Below are 11,799 nucleotides of genomic sequence, written 5' to 3'. Positions count from 1 at the left end.
CATTCTCTTCATGTGTTTCTATTTTCATACACGGCGTTTAGCAATCACAATACCCTGGCCCTCCCACCCGCTCATTTCGGTATTACTTTGAAACGGTCCATGTACATTACCACCCTGTATCATAGCTTCATCGGCATCGTAGTCATAGTTTGAAGAACAAATCGCATCAAGACCGCCCTCATCATCGGCCAGCCCAGGCGAAATTAGCACCCATGCCCAAACCCGAACCGATTCCTGTGCTTCTCCCCTCGTTCACCGGCCGCTTGGCCACGGTACCCTGTGCTCTGACTCCCGAGACTATGCGGTCCAAATTTGTTTCTATCACGACGCCGCCTATGATCATTTCTGACAGCGTGGCATGTAATGTTTCGAAGTTGAAGATGAGGTCGAGCTCGCACACGTTCTCAAACAGCTTGTCTAGAGCTTCGACGTAAACCTGGATCAGGTCGATCAAGGCGAGGGGAGACTCGGTAGAGGTGGATATTATGATAAAGTAGAGCGTCGCGTAGTTGCGGTATGTGACGAGGGACGGCACGTCATTCTGCTCCTTGGACGAGGATTGCGAGGTGCCAGACGCAGCCAGAAGAGGCGGCAGGGGTAGGCAGTTGCAAGAGCCGTTTGGTCGGTTTGAAACCAGGGTAAAGATTTCGGATATCAGTCGCTGCTGGATGCTCGTCTCCTGTGGGACGCGTGGTCAGTAGTTGGCACCTTGTTAGTTTGGCGACAGAAGACGAGCGTGACGTACCAACTGTGTATAGAATTTCGTCAGACGAGGCTGCCCCTGGCCGTTGAAGACCAGAAAAGCATTGATCATGGTCGCAAAAGCCAAAACCCTCAATGTCGACGAAACGATGGGAAGGTAAAGTATCGCGGGACAGTTCGTCGGCCGCCCCATGCACACAATTCAAACCGGCGGGGCGGTCGAGAGACGGGTGACGGTGGGTGGTCCTGAGCGCCCGGTGGCCAGCTGCCAATGTCGAACCACAGCTGCGGCTTGACGTGCAGCGTGGGGAGCTCATCGGCAGCATCAATCAGATCATGCGTTGACGTGCTGAGCCGTATGCCGAACTCGCCTTTCCTCCGCTTTCTCCTCACGAATTGACATCTGGCCATCTCGGCTCCTTCACCCCCTCCAAGGCGCAGCTGAGCCATTGAAAACTTCAAATCCCACCACCCTATCAACACTCGCGAGAATTGAATTCTCGCCGGACCAATTTCGTACCGCCTTCAAACCTTTCCCTGGTCCTGGGCCTGTGGCTCCCATCATCACTCCGCGACATCGCAGACGATCGTCAACCTACGAATTTCAGCGTGCTACCTTCCCCCAAACATGTCCCGACAAGGAGTCACGCAGGCTTCAAGGCTCATGGCCCAGGCCACCTGTCGATCAAATGTCACCCGCTCAAGCCTCAGACTGCTCCCGCGCGCCTCCAACGTCCTCCGACCTCGGTTAAACAGACTCCCATACCGGCCCTTTTCAACGTCATCTCAACGCTTCAAAGGCATCATGCCCGAGACCGACAACCCCGCCAAGCAGGGCGTTGAAGAGTCCCGACCGAGCGTGGGCGTAGCCGAGCTATCTGACGGCCAATACCACGAGCTAGCCGATAGCTACCTGGATATTGTTCTGTCCAAATTCGAGCAGCTTCAAGACGCACGAGAGGACATTGACATTGAATATTCAGTTTGTGCCTTCTCCCCTACAAGCCCTCCAAGAACAGGCTACTAATCGCGCTTCTTGCAGTCCGGCGTCATGACCATCAACGTCGCAGACAAGGGCACATACGTCATCAACAAGCAGCCCCCGAACAAGCAGATCTGGCTCTCGAGTCCGATTTCCGGCCCCAAACGATACGACTGGTGCATCATTGGCGAGGGCCAGGGAGAAAAGGAGGGCACCGGCTCGGGGAGCTGGATCTACACCCGTGACGGCGTCAGTCTCAGCGATCTGATTCTACAAGAGCTGGATATTGTCATCGAGGAGCCCGCCACCTGCTAGCCAGTCCAAGACCCGTCAGCCAGGCGCAAGACCTCAGCCATGGATATTGTTTTGCCACGCATAAACTTGTATTATCGCTTTAGCTCCATCTGTTGAATGTATTATAAAAAATATCCAATGCTGTCCCAGTCCTCGGCCTAACAAATCCGCTGATGTACACGTGCCCGTCACCCAAAAGATACGAGTAAAGCGGCCGCAAACGCCCATAACAAATACACCCAACCTTCATCGCAGACAAAGCCCCATGGTCCTATTCAACATGGCAACAGTCATGTCGTAGTGCTGAAACGGAGTGCCCCTATCGCTCTTCATGCCGTCCCTACACCCGTCAGCCTCACGACTTCAACACACCGCACACATAGAGAAAACTCACCTCTGCGCCGTGCCAATCAAATTCTTCTTCCAACTCCTCGACTCCGCGTCCCTCTGGCCCCTCACCCGCAGCAGATTCTTCAAAATCGCATGCTCCAGCCCTCTCTCCTTGCCCGCCGCCTCGAGGAACCAGATGGTGCGCTTCACGCCCTCCGCGTCCAGCGCCGGCGTCTCCCTAAACGCGGCCCGCAGCTGGTCGCGCGCAATGTACCGCGCCGGGGACGAGTACTGCACCGCGCGCAGCAGGCAGCGGTACAAGTGCCGGTAGGCGTGGACGACTTCGGTCCCCATGACTTTGTGGTTGGGCTTATTTGATGTCGGACTTGAAGTGGTTGTACCGTGTTAATTTTATTCTAATAGCCAGCGTCTGGGTGTGCACAGTGCTGGACCGTGCGGAGACATACATACATACTGCTCGCTTCTCAGCCATGCTACCCTGGGCGAATTCTACGCACAAAAAGACTGAATTTGGTTCCGAGGCAGTCTGAACTACGACTACTCTCTGGAAATGAACCCCCAGAGCCAGCAGTTATTGAAGCGGCTCTTTTCACCATTGCAATTTTGTAAAGGTTGCAGTACAGGCGACTCAAGCGACGAATGGCTGCGACCACTCACTTATTTACATAGTAATTTTGAATTAGTCCGAGGACTTAGACTAGATGGCCGCAAATAACGGCTAAAAAGTCCATGTACAGATTGGTTTTCTTTCGCTGGTAGGCATCTATTAACTCTGTTCAAGTTCTCGCGCTCCCAGCACGCGCGTCGTGCTTTGCATCTTCTTCTCGGCATCTTCTTTTCCATGTTGGTCCCGCAGGCTAGTACAAGACCCTGATGCCAATGAGCAAGTTGCCCTAGGGATAGGCAAAGCGCAGAGAGCTAAAGCTTCAAGCTGTAATTTATCCCCTCTGGGGGCTCCCGGCAGGGTCCCGCCTGCGACGAGCTTTTTAAAAGGTGACTACAGCCCTCGACACCAAAACGGCAGGATCGCGATGATCCACAAAGATTCGTGCCGGCACTTAAAAGTAAACCAATAATAGAAACCAAGGTTATATACACCATTCGTACATTGAGTTTAAACCAAGGTAAATGAGGCTTGTGATTATAGTGGCTTAGCACTCGGGGACCCTCATTAAAGAAGTAAAGCTAAGAGACTGGTACATTTCATCTCTTTCCCGCTTTGCTTAATTAACTCTGAGAAAGGAATAGCGTTCATCAGAAGCGGGCAGGAAGCTATTAATCACCCAAATACAACTACAGTGGGAGGCAAAAAGTATTAAACCAGCTCACGTGCCCAGCTATTGTGTTTCATATCATAATATACTCTAGTCTGTTAGTGTATGCTTCTCAGTGGGCAAATATATTCTGCCACAGACTGTAGATCACCGACTGAATTCGGCCTTCTTCATAACGCCGATCCATTCATCCCCAATTACAGACTTACCAAGTCTAAGCCTACAATAGGGGTGATAGGTGCAGCTCACTTAACTATAATAAGTCACCAAGGTATGTTGTATAATATAACAAAAAGTTTGCCGCGATGGATCACCAGTCTTGCTAGTGTCCAATGCATCGCGATGCGTTCATGGTGTATTGAAATACTTGATAATTTTAATTTAAAGGGTTCCTGCTTTATACAGTCCAAAGTCGGGCAGTGACTCACTGTCGTGACAGGCGCCAGTGTTCCGTCTAAACTGGTACAAGGAAGCATCGTTCGCCTTAGCGACGCGCAGGTGATAGTGTAAAACGCCAACTATTGTTAATGCCTCGTCTTATACACGCCTTTACTGGCGGTCCCGGATCGTACACCCAACGCCAATTGACAGCGTCCAAAACCTAGGCATAACCTGGGCCCTTGGTGAATCATATTCCAAGAAGGACGCCGTATGCATGTCCACACATTGCTCCACCTGTTCGGTCTATATATGCAAAAATTCTAACTTCGAAAAGGCATGCTTGCTTTTGCTTCACTCATCATTGCGCTGGCTCTCTTCCTGACCCAAGGGAGCATATCGACCTTGGCTGCTGCGGACGCTCGGTGATCTGCCGCGAGCCACCACTCTAGAGAGCCAGCCGCCGATGCTTCGGTCCTCGCCTCCATTGGTCTGGATTTGTGATTTTCGATCGTCGTCTATTTCTACGGCAGCATCAAGCGACATTCCGGGAAAGTCTCTGGACGGTCCCGGCGAGCCACCACGTATGAGGGATTCGGTATCGGCATGGATGGATGGTGTACCCATGACAGTGCTAGCATCGCCAAAAATGGAATCCATTTCTTCGAGACGCACGCCACAAGTCTCGGGGTAGACGAAATACACTGAGTGGCTGGTTAGCAATGCCGCCGTGAAAACTTGGCGGATAGTTGCACTTACCAATCACAAAGGAGACTGTGCAGAAAAAAGCGTGAACAAGGTAGAGTCGCCACTTGATCCATTCCTGCAGAATTGGTGTCATTTCTCCAACCAGCCAATTGAACGCCCAATTTGTGGCTGTGGACAAGCTGGCACCCTTGGATCGAATGCTGAGAGGCAGGATCTCTGGTGGGTACAGCCATGGGATAGGGCCCCAAGAGAAGCCGAACGCCGCATTGTATATCATGACAAATAGGACTACCATTCTCGGCGTCCATTTGACATCAAGGTAGATGAAGTATGAAATAAGTGACAGAGAAATAGTCATGGCAACTGCACCGGACAGCAGGATCGGTTTTCGACCCCAGCGATCTACCAAGTACCAAGGCGGGATTGTGGACAAGAAATAGGTAATGCCATTCAAGCCCGTCATCAGAACAGCATCGTGCCCAACCCAGCCGGCAGATTCAAAGACGTAAGGAGCGTAGTAAGAGATGACGTTGATGCCATTCAGCTGTGCTAGAGCCTGCGCAGACATGGCGATAAAGACGCGAGTAGAATATCTTTTGAACATGTCAGAGTAGGTCCGTTCGCCCTCTTGTCGCTGGAGAAGCACATTCATCTTGATTTCGCGGTACTCTTCTCTGGCCTTGTGGTTGTGAATATCACCGCCTCCGTAAAGATTAGCAATGACTACCATGCCTTCCTCGTCATGGTCGTTGTCAAGAAGCCACCTGAAACAAATTTAGCATCACAGACTCAAAGCATTCATATCTAATAATCAAAATTCACCTTGGAGATTCAACAATGATCAAACTGCCAAGACCGAGAAGCGCTCCCATGACACACTGCATGAGGAGGGGGACTCTCCACGACAAGTTGCTGTCAATGTAACCGCAGCCGTAGTCTACCCAGACCGAGGTTGTGTAGCCGATAATGTTGCCAGAAAACTCGATACACGCAAGTTTTCCGCGATTATGAGGAGGGGAAATCTCCGACTGATACACAGGCACAATAGTAGAGAGCATACCAACACCAACACCGGCAATGATACGGCCAAGCATCATAATGGTCATGGAGGTTGCCAATGTCTGTAAAGCGCCACCAACGAAGAATATGCAGGATCCATACAAGATGGTACGTCTTCGACCAATAATGTCTCCAACTCGGCCGACAACTAGTGATGAAATAAAGGCGCCAATCTCCAAAATTGCCACCATGGTACCAACGTGAGCTTTGGAGGGATGGTCAAAGTAGTCGATGAAGTGAGGGCCACTATAAACGATGTCTTGTTAGCAAGGACATGTCCACATGCTTTCGGGTGGCTTGGATAGACCATACGTGATGATGCCCGACATAACGCCTTGATCATAGCCAAATAGAAACACGCCAAGAGAAACAAATATGCTGGTGAAGTAACTTTAAGAATCGTGTCAGTATGTACGCTACAGTCAAGTGTTGCAAACGCGGTGTGGTATCTCGTACAGCAGGGCCTTGCCTGTCAGGCCGTGGATGGAACCCGATGGCCCCGACATGATGGCTCCGATGCAACGTTGAGCGCGTGAGGGCCGTTGCGGTTTGATCTGGGGGATTTCGATGGCCTCCTTGTCGAGAGTTCGAGGGAACGAGGGGGATCGGTCGTAGTCCTGGGGCGAGGGGTCGCGTATGCGAACCTTTTTGTTGTGCTTGGGCTGACGCTTCTGCACACCAGCGAGGAGCTCTTGCTCAAGCTCTTCGGGCAGCTGAAGACGTACAGGATCGAGTTCGTCGCCGAGTTGATCTCCAATATCGCCGGTGTCAGTCCAGGACGATTCGGAGCTGGAGGACCGCCGACGATGATTAGAGGCGGCGTGGCCCGGAAAGCCCAATAGCGAAACGGCCTGGGAGTCTTGGTCGGTATCTGATCGGGTAGGGAGGGTCCGTAGAGGAATGTTGGAAGGGAGACGAGCTGGAGTTGACGAAGGAATTATGGCGATCTGGGGCTGTTGAGCAGCAGCACCCACCTGCGTCTCAATTGATCAGGTACCAAAGGAGAAAAGAGGAGGTGGAGATGGGAAGTGACGTCGGCCAACCGAGTCAAATAATGGACGGGGTCTGGTGACAGCAGACAAAGACAAGGTTTCCAATCATCAACACCAGCGCTCTGCAGTGTCGGGTGGTTTAGTCGGAGAGGTGCGGGTCAGGCAGTGTTCGGGATATCTGTCTAGTGCCTCGCGGACTGAATGGTCGGCTCTGGCGCGTGTGGTGTGCCGAGTTGGTTGTATTACGGGTGGAATAAGCAGACGAAGAGCTAGAATGAATGGGGTACTGAGTAATGCGATGGGGATTATGAGACGTCAGACTAAGACACACACACACACACGCACGCACGCACACCTCACACGTACACTTGGCGTGAGCTGGCGCAGGTCGATGTTCAGGTTGCGGATGTGCGGCGCACGATGCAGATGACCAATTTGGGTCACCCACGGTCAACCGCCGTAGTTCTTATCTGGGGTTATCCAGTATAGACGCACGATGATGCCGAGAAGCGGAGCAGAGAGACAAGGGCGATGTCGGGGTAAATGCGATGGCGTTGTCACAAGCTCGAAGCGTGGGGTGGACTAGGCTGTCGAGGTATGGAGGCCAAGAAGTGAATGAAAAAGAGAGAGAATACGCGCAAGTGGCGAGCAAATGGGGAATCAATGGAAATGCCGACAGCCAAAGATTAGAGAGAGCAAAAAAAAAAAAAAAAAAAAAAAAAAAAAAAAAAAAAAAACCAGTGTGTGAAATGGAGGAGTACAAGATTTGGACCACAGGGGCAGATACAGCCTAAAGTGCTGACAGGGGAGGGAAAAATTAGATCAGCCTTGTCCGACAGGCAAGAAGGCAACACGGCAAGAGGCTACAATCGAGGTAAAAAGGGGGGCTCATTTGTGGCTGCATCTACGGAGTACCTGCTGTGAAGGAAGCATGGACTAGACATTCATGTCAAATTTTCTCCTGAATGCAGACCAGTTGACGGCTCTTGAATTTAGGGGACGGGAACTTGACGGTCTGGTGTGGCCGTGGGTGTCGCCCGACGCCTGATTGGCTCCCGCGCATTCGGTCTGCTCCTACCTGTCAGACATTGCTCATTTCCGCCAGACGTGACAACGTTGAAGTTGCACGTGCCCTTTTTCATAATATCCATCCCATTCACTCCGGTCTACTCCGTATGTTTCTGCACATCAATCTAATCCTCGTAATCATCTGTGCGTCCAAATTTTAACGCTGCGGCCGGGAACTCGCAACTTGGCTCCATTATTTACGCCAATCTCAAGGGCTCAAGCTTTTTGCAATCCTTTCATCTCACTGGTCAGCTGGCATGAGGCTACCGCGAACTGGCCCATCGACGGTGGGGGCAGCGACGTCAGAGGACAGGACGAGACCCAGAAATTCCTTCATAATGCTCGGATGAAGCGTGCAGAAACGGCGAATTCTGGGAAACTTATTGGTGCACTCTCCATTGTGTCCTTGTGCGTAGGAAGAGCGAGTCAAGGAGTGGCGAGGAGAAAGAGGAACGACGGAAGACGGGTGGGACGGACCTTGACGCCGCTCCGTTGATAATCGGAACGCCCGACACGGCACAATATGAAAATATCAATCAATCCTCTTCGCCATTTCTGGCGCAGACGGCGAAACAGTGTCCAGTCCCGCGCCGCCGTGCTGGGACACTCTTTAGTAGGACCACGGCCGTCCATCTTGTCCAAGTTGCCGGTTGCTACCGGTAAAAAGTGGGAATTCTGGGTCTACACTCTGACGTCTGGGGTAGCGGATGTAACACGAACGAACCCTTGGTCAGCTGCGCCTCACAAGCACACATGGAAAGTCGGGCATCAAGAGCAAATGAAGTCGATGGATTCAAAGCAAGTTGGGTTAGAGGAATATCCCCAGAAGGTTGAATTGCAAGTATACATACAGCATTGCCCTTTAGACTGGATATTCAGCCATCAAGTCCCTTATCGCGTACCTGCCCACACCCAGCCGCTTTACCTCTGGCATTTTAATATTTTACTGTATAAAAATAGAAAATATTAGAATTAATAGCAAAAACGATGTGAAAAAGTTGAAAATCAAGGGTCTAGCAATTCAGTGAATCAACACCGCCTACGCTCTAAATACAACCTTTTTGCAAGTCAAAGAGGCCCAAGTCAACGCCCACAATTGACAAGTATCCCACATTGAAAGCACAATAGCTACCCCCTCTAGCGCTCCCAGCAAACACCCAGTTTGACCCAAAAAAAAAAAAAAAAAAAGACCACAAGCAACCCACCCCACGGCCTTTCTTTGCCTATTTGACTTGTTCTTCTTGAACTCCTCTGGCGAGTACATCCGGTCGTCTTGTCCCTCAACCTCGAGAATCATGCTTTCCACCCCCTTGTTCTGTCTCTCCCATTCAGTCTTGCCGTTTTTCTTGGCCCTGTCAAACATTTCCCTGTCTGGGACGCGGTGGCTGCCTCCAATTCGATCCCACAGCGTCGTGTACTGGCCGTAATTGTAGTTGAAGTACAAGTGGTGAATCGTGTGGCAGGCTGCGCCATTGATGACGGGATTGTCCGCCAGGTACTCGCCGTCGTGGATCAGGATCGTCCAAAAGACGACAAAGACAAAGAGCACCAGGAACGAAAACTTGTTCATGGGGAAGATGAAGGTAAACACGTGATAAGCGAGAGACTGGCCCCAGCCATCCGCGGGGTGGAAGGCATACGCCGCAAAGGGAGTTGGCACCACCCACTTGTGGTGCTTCTTGTGAATGTTCTTGTATATGAGCGGGTGGTGCAGGCCCCTGTGAATCCAGTAGATGCAGAAATCGGTAAACAGCAGAAACAGCGGGAACTGGAGGATTTCGTACCAGAGGCCGGGCCCGTCCGCTACGGTATCGTACATTTTGGTGTGCCCGCGGACTTCGGCGAGAACGAGGGGCAGCGTGAGGAGAGACATGCCGGGAAGTGCCCGTAGGGTTTCTTGGATCTCTAGCTTGACTTGGTTTTTGAGATAGCGCGGGTGCTCTTGCTGCTGCTTGTCGAAGATGAAGACGTACGAGAGCGTGGAGAACAAAAAGTAGACCGCCATGCCAAAGATCCTGTCGCACGGAGTCGTCTGGTTAGGAGGAGGTGTATACATGAGATGTTGGCAACAGAGTTGGAAACTCACCACAGCAATAGAAAGAGGTCGATGGACTGCCTGAGAATATTGTCTCTCGCCCAGGCGCTTCGGCAAATATCTGGCGAGGGTGGCACAGTGAAGTACTTGGTCGGCGGTTTATATTCACATTCGAAACCAAACGGAAATATGGTCGTGTTTGCAAATAAATCAGCATCGTACGGCGTCGGATGCGCCGGAAACAGCCTGGCATAGACATGGTCGCCTATATATGTTTCGTAGAGATCGAGAACAACATCCATGATGGGCAGCAGTTTTGGGGACGTAGTCGGATGAATTATGAGCTTTTGAGTTGAGACAAAGTCCCGGCCATGCCAGTCGTTAAACGCTGCTCGATGGTTGATGAGGAGAGCCGACTAGACGGCGGGATGTGGATGCGAAGTAGTCCAAGGGGTCATGTTCTTTCTTATCTGCAGCGTACGGACTCTATGCTGCTATTTCACTGCTGTAAACGAGTACGGACCAGAGGACGGAAGCTCTGGATCCGGACAGGGCATCTCGTCTCACTTTGGCGCAAATGTGAAGTATTCGGTAGCCAAGCCTGAACTGCGGACTGATGGACCAGACCACTTGCACACCTGTACAACCAACGCCTATCCCCAAACATCGGTGCTTCATTGGTCCTTTCAACTTTCTTTGACGTGGTCCCATTTCGAGTCGTTTGCCCCTTCCTGCCGTCCCCATGGGATTGGTGTGGGTGTCGGCCGGATGTGTGGGCCTCCGATGGCCTGATGTGATTGATGCCTTTGCAGTTCTCTAAATGCGCCGAAAAGGAAAAGAATTGTGGTGGGCGACATTTAGCAAAAAATATCGCAGTACAAAGAACGGCCTTGGCAGGTTCTTTCACATGTTAGGCTGCAACGTGTACAGACATGAGGGTATTTTGCCCATTGAAATGTCGCAATGCTCTCGACCGATTGTTGGATGATCTGCCGCATGGCTAGTGGTTCGATCAGAGCTTGTAAGTTGTGGGAGCAGACAAGTTGACTGTCCGTCGGCCCCGATACGAATACGACAGTTCGTGCCTGGTCTGTTCCTACCAACTAGTAGTAGTACTACGTACCAACAACATTTCACACTCTCATTGGACGTCCGGCAATAACGTCCAACTTCCCGCATCTCTGTTGAGCTCCACCCAAATCTACCTCTTCTCACATCTACACAACTACACCCGGTGTGTCTCGCCCACTGCCGGCCTGCACAATTTGAACAACGCCTGCATATATTTACATGTGACGATGGAGATATCCAACCCATCATTGGTAAAGGCTAATCGCACCATGGCGGCCCATTTCCTGTAGTAGCCCTTGCGCTGACAAAGTCAACATCTAGTCTGAAATTTGAATCCCGTCATGAACACGGCCAGGAACGGGCCATCCCGCCGCCTCACGTTGGGACTCAGTTATGGCGCTGAAGGCTGAAGCCACAACCGTAGCCCCCGAGCTGCTTTCCGAAGAGTGGCATTTTCTGGAATGCATTGTGTTCTATATGTCTCAACGTCCACCAGCACCGCCACCGAACAGTGGACACCCTATGCTGTCGCAAAGGGATATAAGGGGGTATAACACATAAAATACTGTGGCGTGGCCACGCCCGTTTTTTGGTATTTTTTCGTGTGACAGTTATGAGCCCGGGAGGGCACGCTAAGCCCTGGAACTTCCGGATTACCCAAAAATGTGCTTCTATCTACGACCCTGGCCTTATACGCCAAGTTCGAACCCCATTACAGGCCACATTTGGACCCCAGATGTTGTAAAACCCCTACATAACGCTACTATCCGTCCTAGATATGGAGATAGTTGAGCCGTAGCGGTGTAAGATGCCTATTACACACGACCGTGTACCAGGATCTAAAGCTTGCATAGCTCTAGCCATACGAGTCTGTTAGAGCTAGGG

At 51.4% G+C, this 11,799-nt stretch overlaps 5 protein-coding genes across 5 annotated transcripts; 1 reads left to right on the top strand and 4 right to left on the bottom strand.

Annotated features, from left to right (window-relative positions):
* Positions 1 to 181: 181 nt before the first annotated feature.
* Positions 182 to 814, bottom strand: APS3_1 (Sigma-adaptin 3A; the record flags this gene model as incomplete). Its single annotated transcript, XM_007811804.2, has 2 exons — positions 182 to 679; positions 746 to 814. The coding sequence occupies 2 exons, from the start codon at positions 812 to 814 to the stop codon at positions 182 to 184; spliced, it is 567 nt and encodes a 188-aa protein (XP_007809995.2).
* Positions 815 to 1,169: 355 nt separating this feature from the next.
* On the top strand, positions 1,170 to 1,999 carry J3458_005099 (uncharacterized protein; the record flags this gene model as incomplete). Its single annotated transcript, XM_007811805.2, has 2 exons — positions 1,170 to 1,684; positions 1,745 to 1,999. Exons 1-2 carry the CDS (start codon positions 1,331 to 1,333, stop codon positions 1,997 to 1,999), a joined length of 609 nt encoding a protein of 202 aa, XP_007809996.1. The 5' UTR covers positions 1,170 to 1,330.
* Positions 2,000 to 2,081: 82 nt separating this feature from the next.
* Positions 2,082 to 3,337, bottom strand: J3458_005098 (uncharacterized protein). The gene is made up of 2 exons (XM_066118604.1): positions 2,373 to 3,337; positions 2,082 to 2,318 (listed from the first exon to the last, which is right to left on the bottom strand). The coding sequence occupies exons 1-2, from the start codon at positions 2,660 to 2,662 to the stop codon at positions 2,225 to 2,227; spliced, it is 384 nt and encodes a 127-aa protein (XP_065976124.1). The 5' UTR covers positions 2,663 to 3,337; the 3' UTR covers positions 2,082 to 2,224.
* Positions 3,338 to 3,899: 562 nt separating this feature from the next.
* On the bottom strand, positions 3,900 to 7,649 carry HGT3_1 (Belongs to the major facilitator superfamily). Its single transcript, XM_066118603.1, has 5 exons — positions 6,205 to 7,649; positions 6,061 to 6,138; positions 5,512 to 5,994; positions 4,741 to 5,453; positions 3,900 to 4,685 (listed from the first exon to the last, which is right to left on the bottom strand). Exons 1-5 carry the CDS (start codon positions 6,252 to 6,254, stop codon positions 4,336 to 4,338), a joined length of 1,674 nt encoding a protein of 557 aa, XP_065976123.1. The 5' UTR covers positions 6,255 to 7,649; the 3' UTR covers positions 3,900 to 4,335.
* A 781-nt stretch (positions 7,650 to 8,430) lies between these two features.
* Positions 8,431 to 10,939, bottom strand: ERG3_2 (c-5 sterol desaturase). The gene is made up of 2 exons (XM_007811808.2): positions 9,895 to 10,939; positions 8,431 to 9,823 (listed from the first exon to the last, which is right to left on the bottom strand). Exons 1-2 carry the CDS (start codon positions 10,143 to 10,145, stop codon positions 8,848 to 8,850), a joined length of 1,227 nt encoding a protein of 408 aa, XP_007809999.2. The 5' UTR covers positions 10,146 to 10,939; the 3' UTR covers positions 8,431 to 8,847.
* Positions 10,940 to 11,799: the final 860 nt, after the last annotated feature.

Source organism: Metarhizium acridum (genome assembly GCF_019434415.1).
Source record: "Metarhizium acridum strain ARSEF 324 chromosome Unknown scaffold_31, whole genome shotgun sequence".
Taxonomy (NCBI): domain Eukaryota; kingdom Fungi; phylum Ascomycota; class Sordariomycetes; order Hypocreales; family Clavicipitaceae; genus Metarhizium; species Metarhizium acridum.
The sequence above is the reverse complement of the archived record's forward strand: the minus strand, read 5'-3'. Positions and strand labels throughout refer to the sequence as shown.

Bases quoted from the DNA above. Each gene is read 5' to 3' on its own strand.
- J3458_005098 (XM_066118604.1), bottom strand. From the start codon at position 2,662: ATGGGGACCGAAGTCGTCCACGCCTACCGGCACTTGTACCGCTGCCTG. The intron at 2,319-2,372 runs GTGAGTTTTCTC...TGACGGGTGTAG, and splicing joins TTGATTGGCACGGCGCAGAG to GGACGGCATGAAGAGCGATA.
- HGT3_1 (XM_066118603.1), bottom strand. From the start codon at position 6,254: ATGTCGGGGCCATCGGGTTCCATCCACGGCCTGACAGGCAAGGCCCTG. The intron at 6,139-6,204 runs GTACGAGATACC...CGATTCTTAAAG, and splicing joins CTGACAGGCAAGGCCCTGCT to TTACTTCACCAGCATATTTG. The intron at 5,995-6,060 runs GTATGGTCTATC...CATCGTTTATAG, and splicing joins GTTATGTCGGGCATCATCAC to TGGCCCTCACTTCATCGACT.
- ERG3_2 (XM_007811808.2), bottom strand. From the start codon at position 10,145: ATGGATGTTGTTCTCGATCTCTACGAAACATATATAGGCGACCATGTC. The intron at 9,824-9,894 runs GTGAGTTTCCAA...TCCGTGCGACAG, and splicing joins GACCTCTTTCTATTGCTGTG to GATCTTTGGCATGGCGGTCT.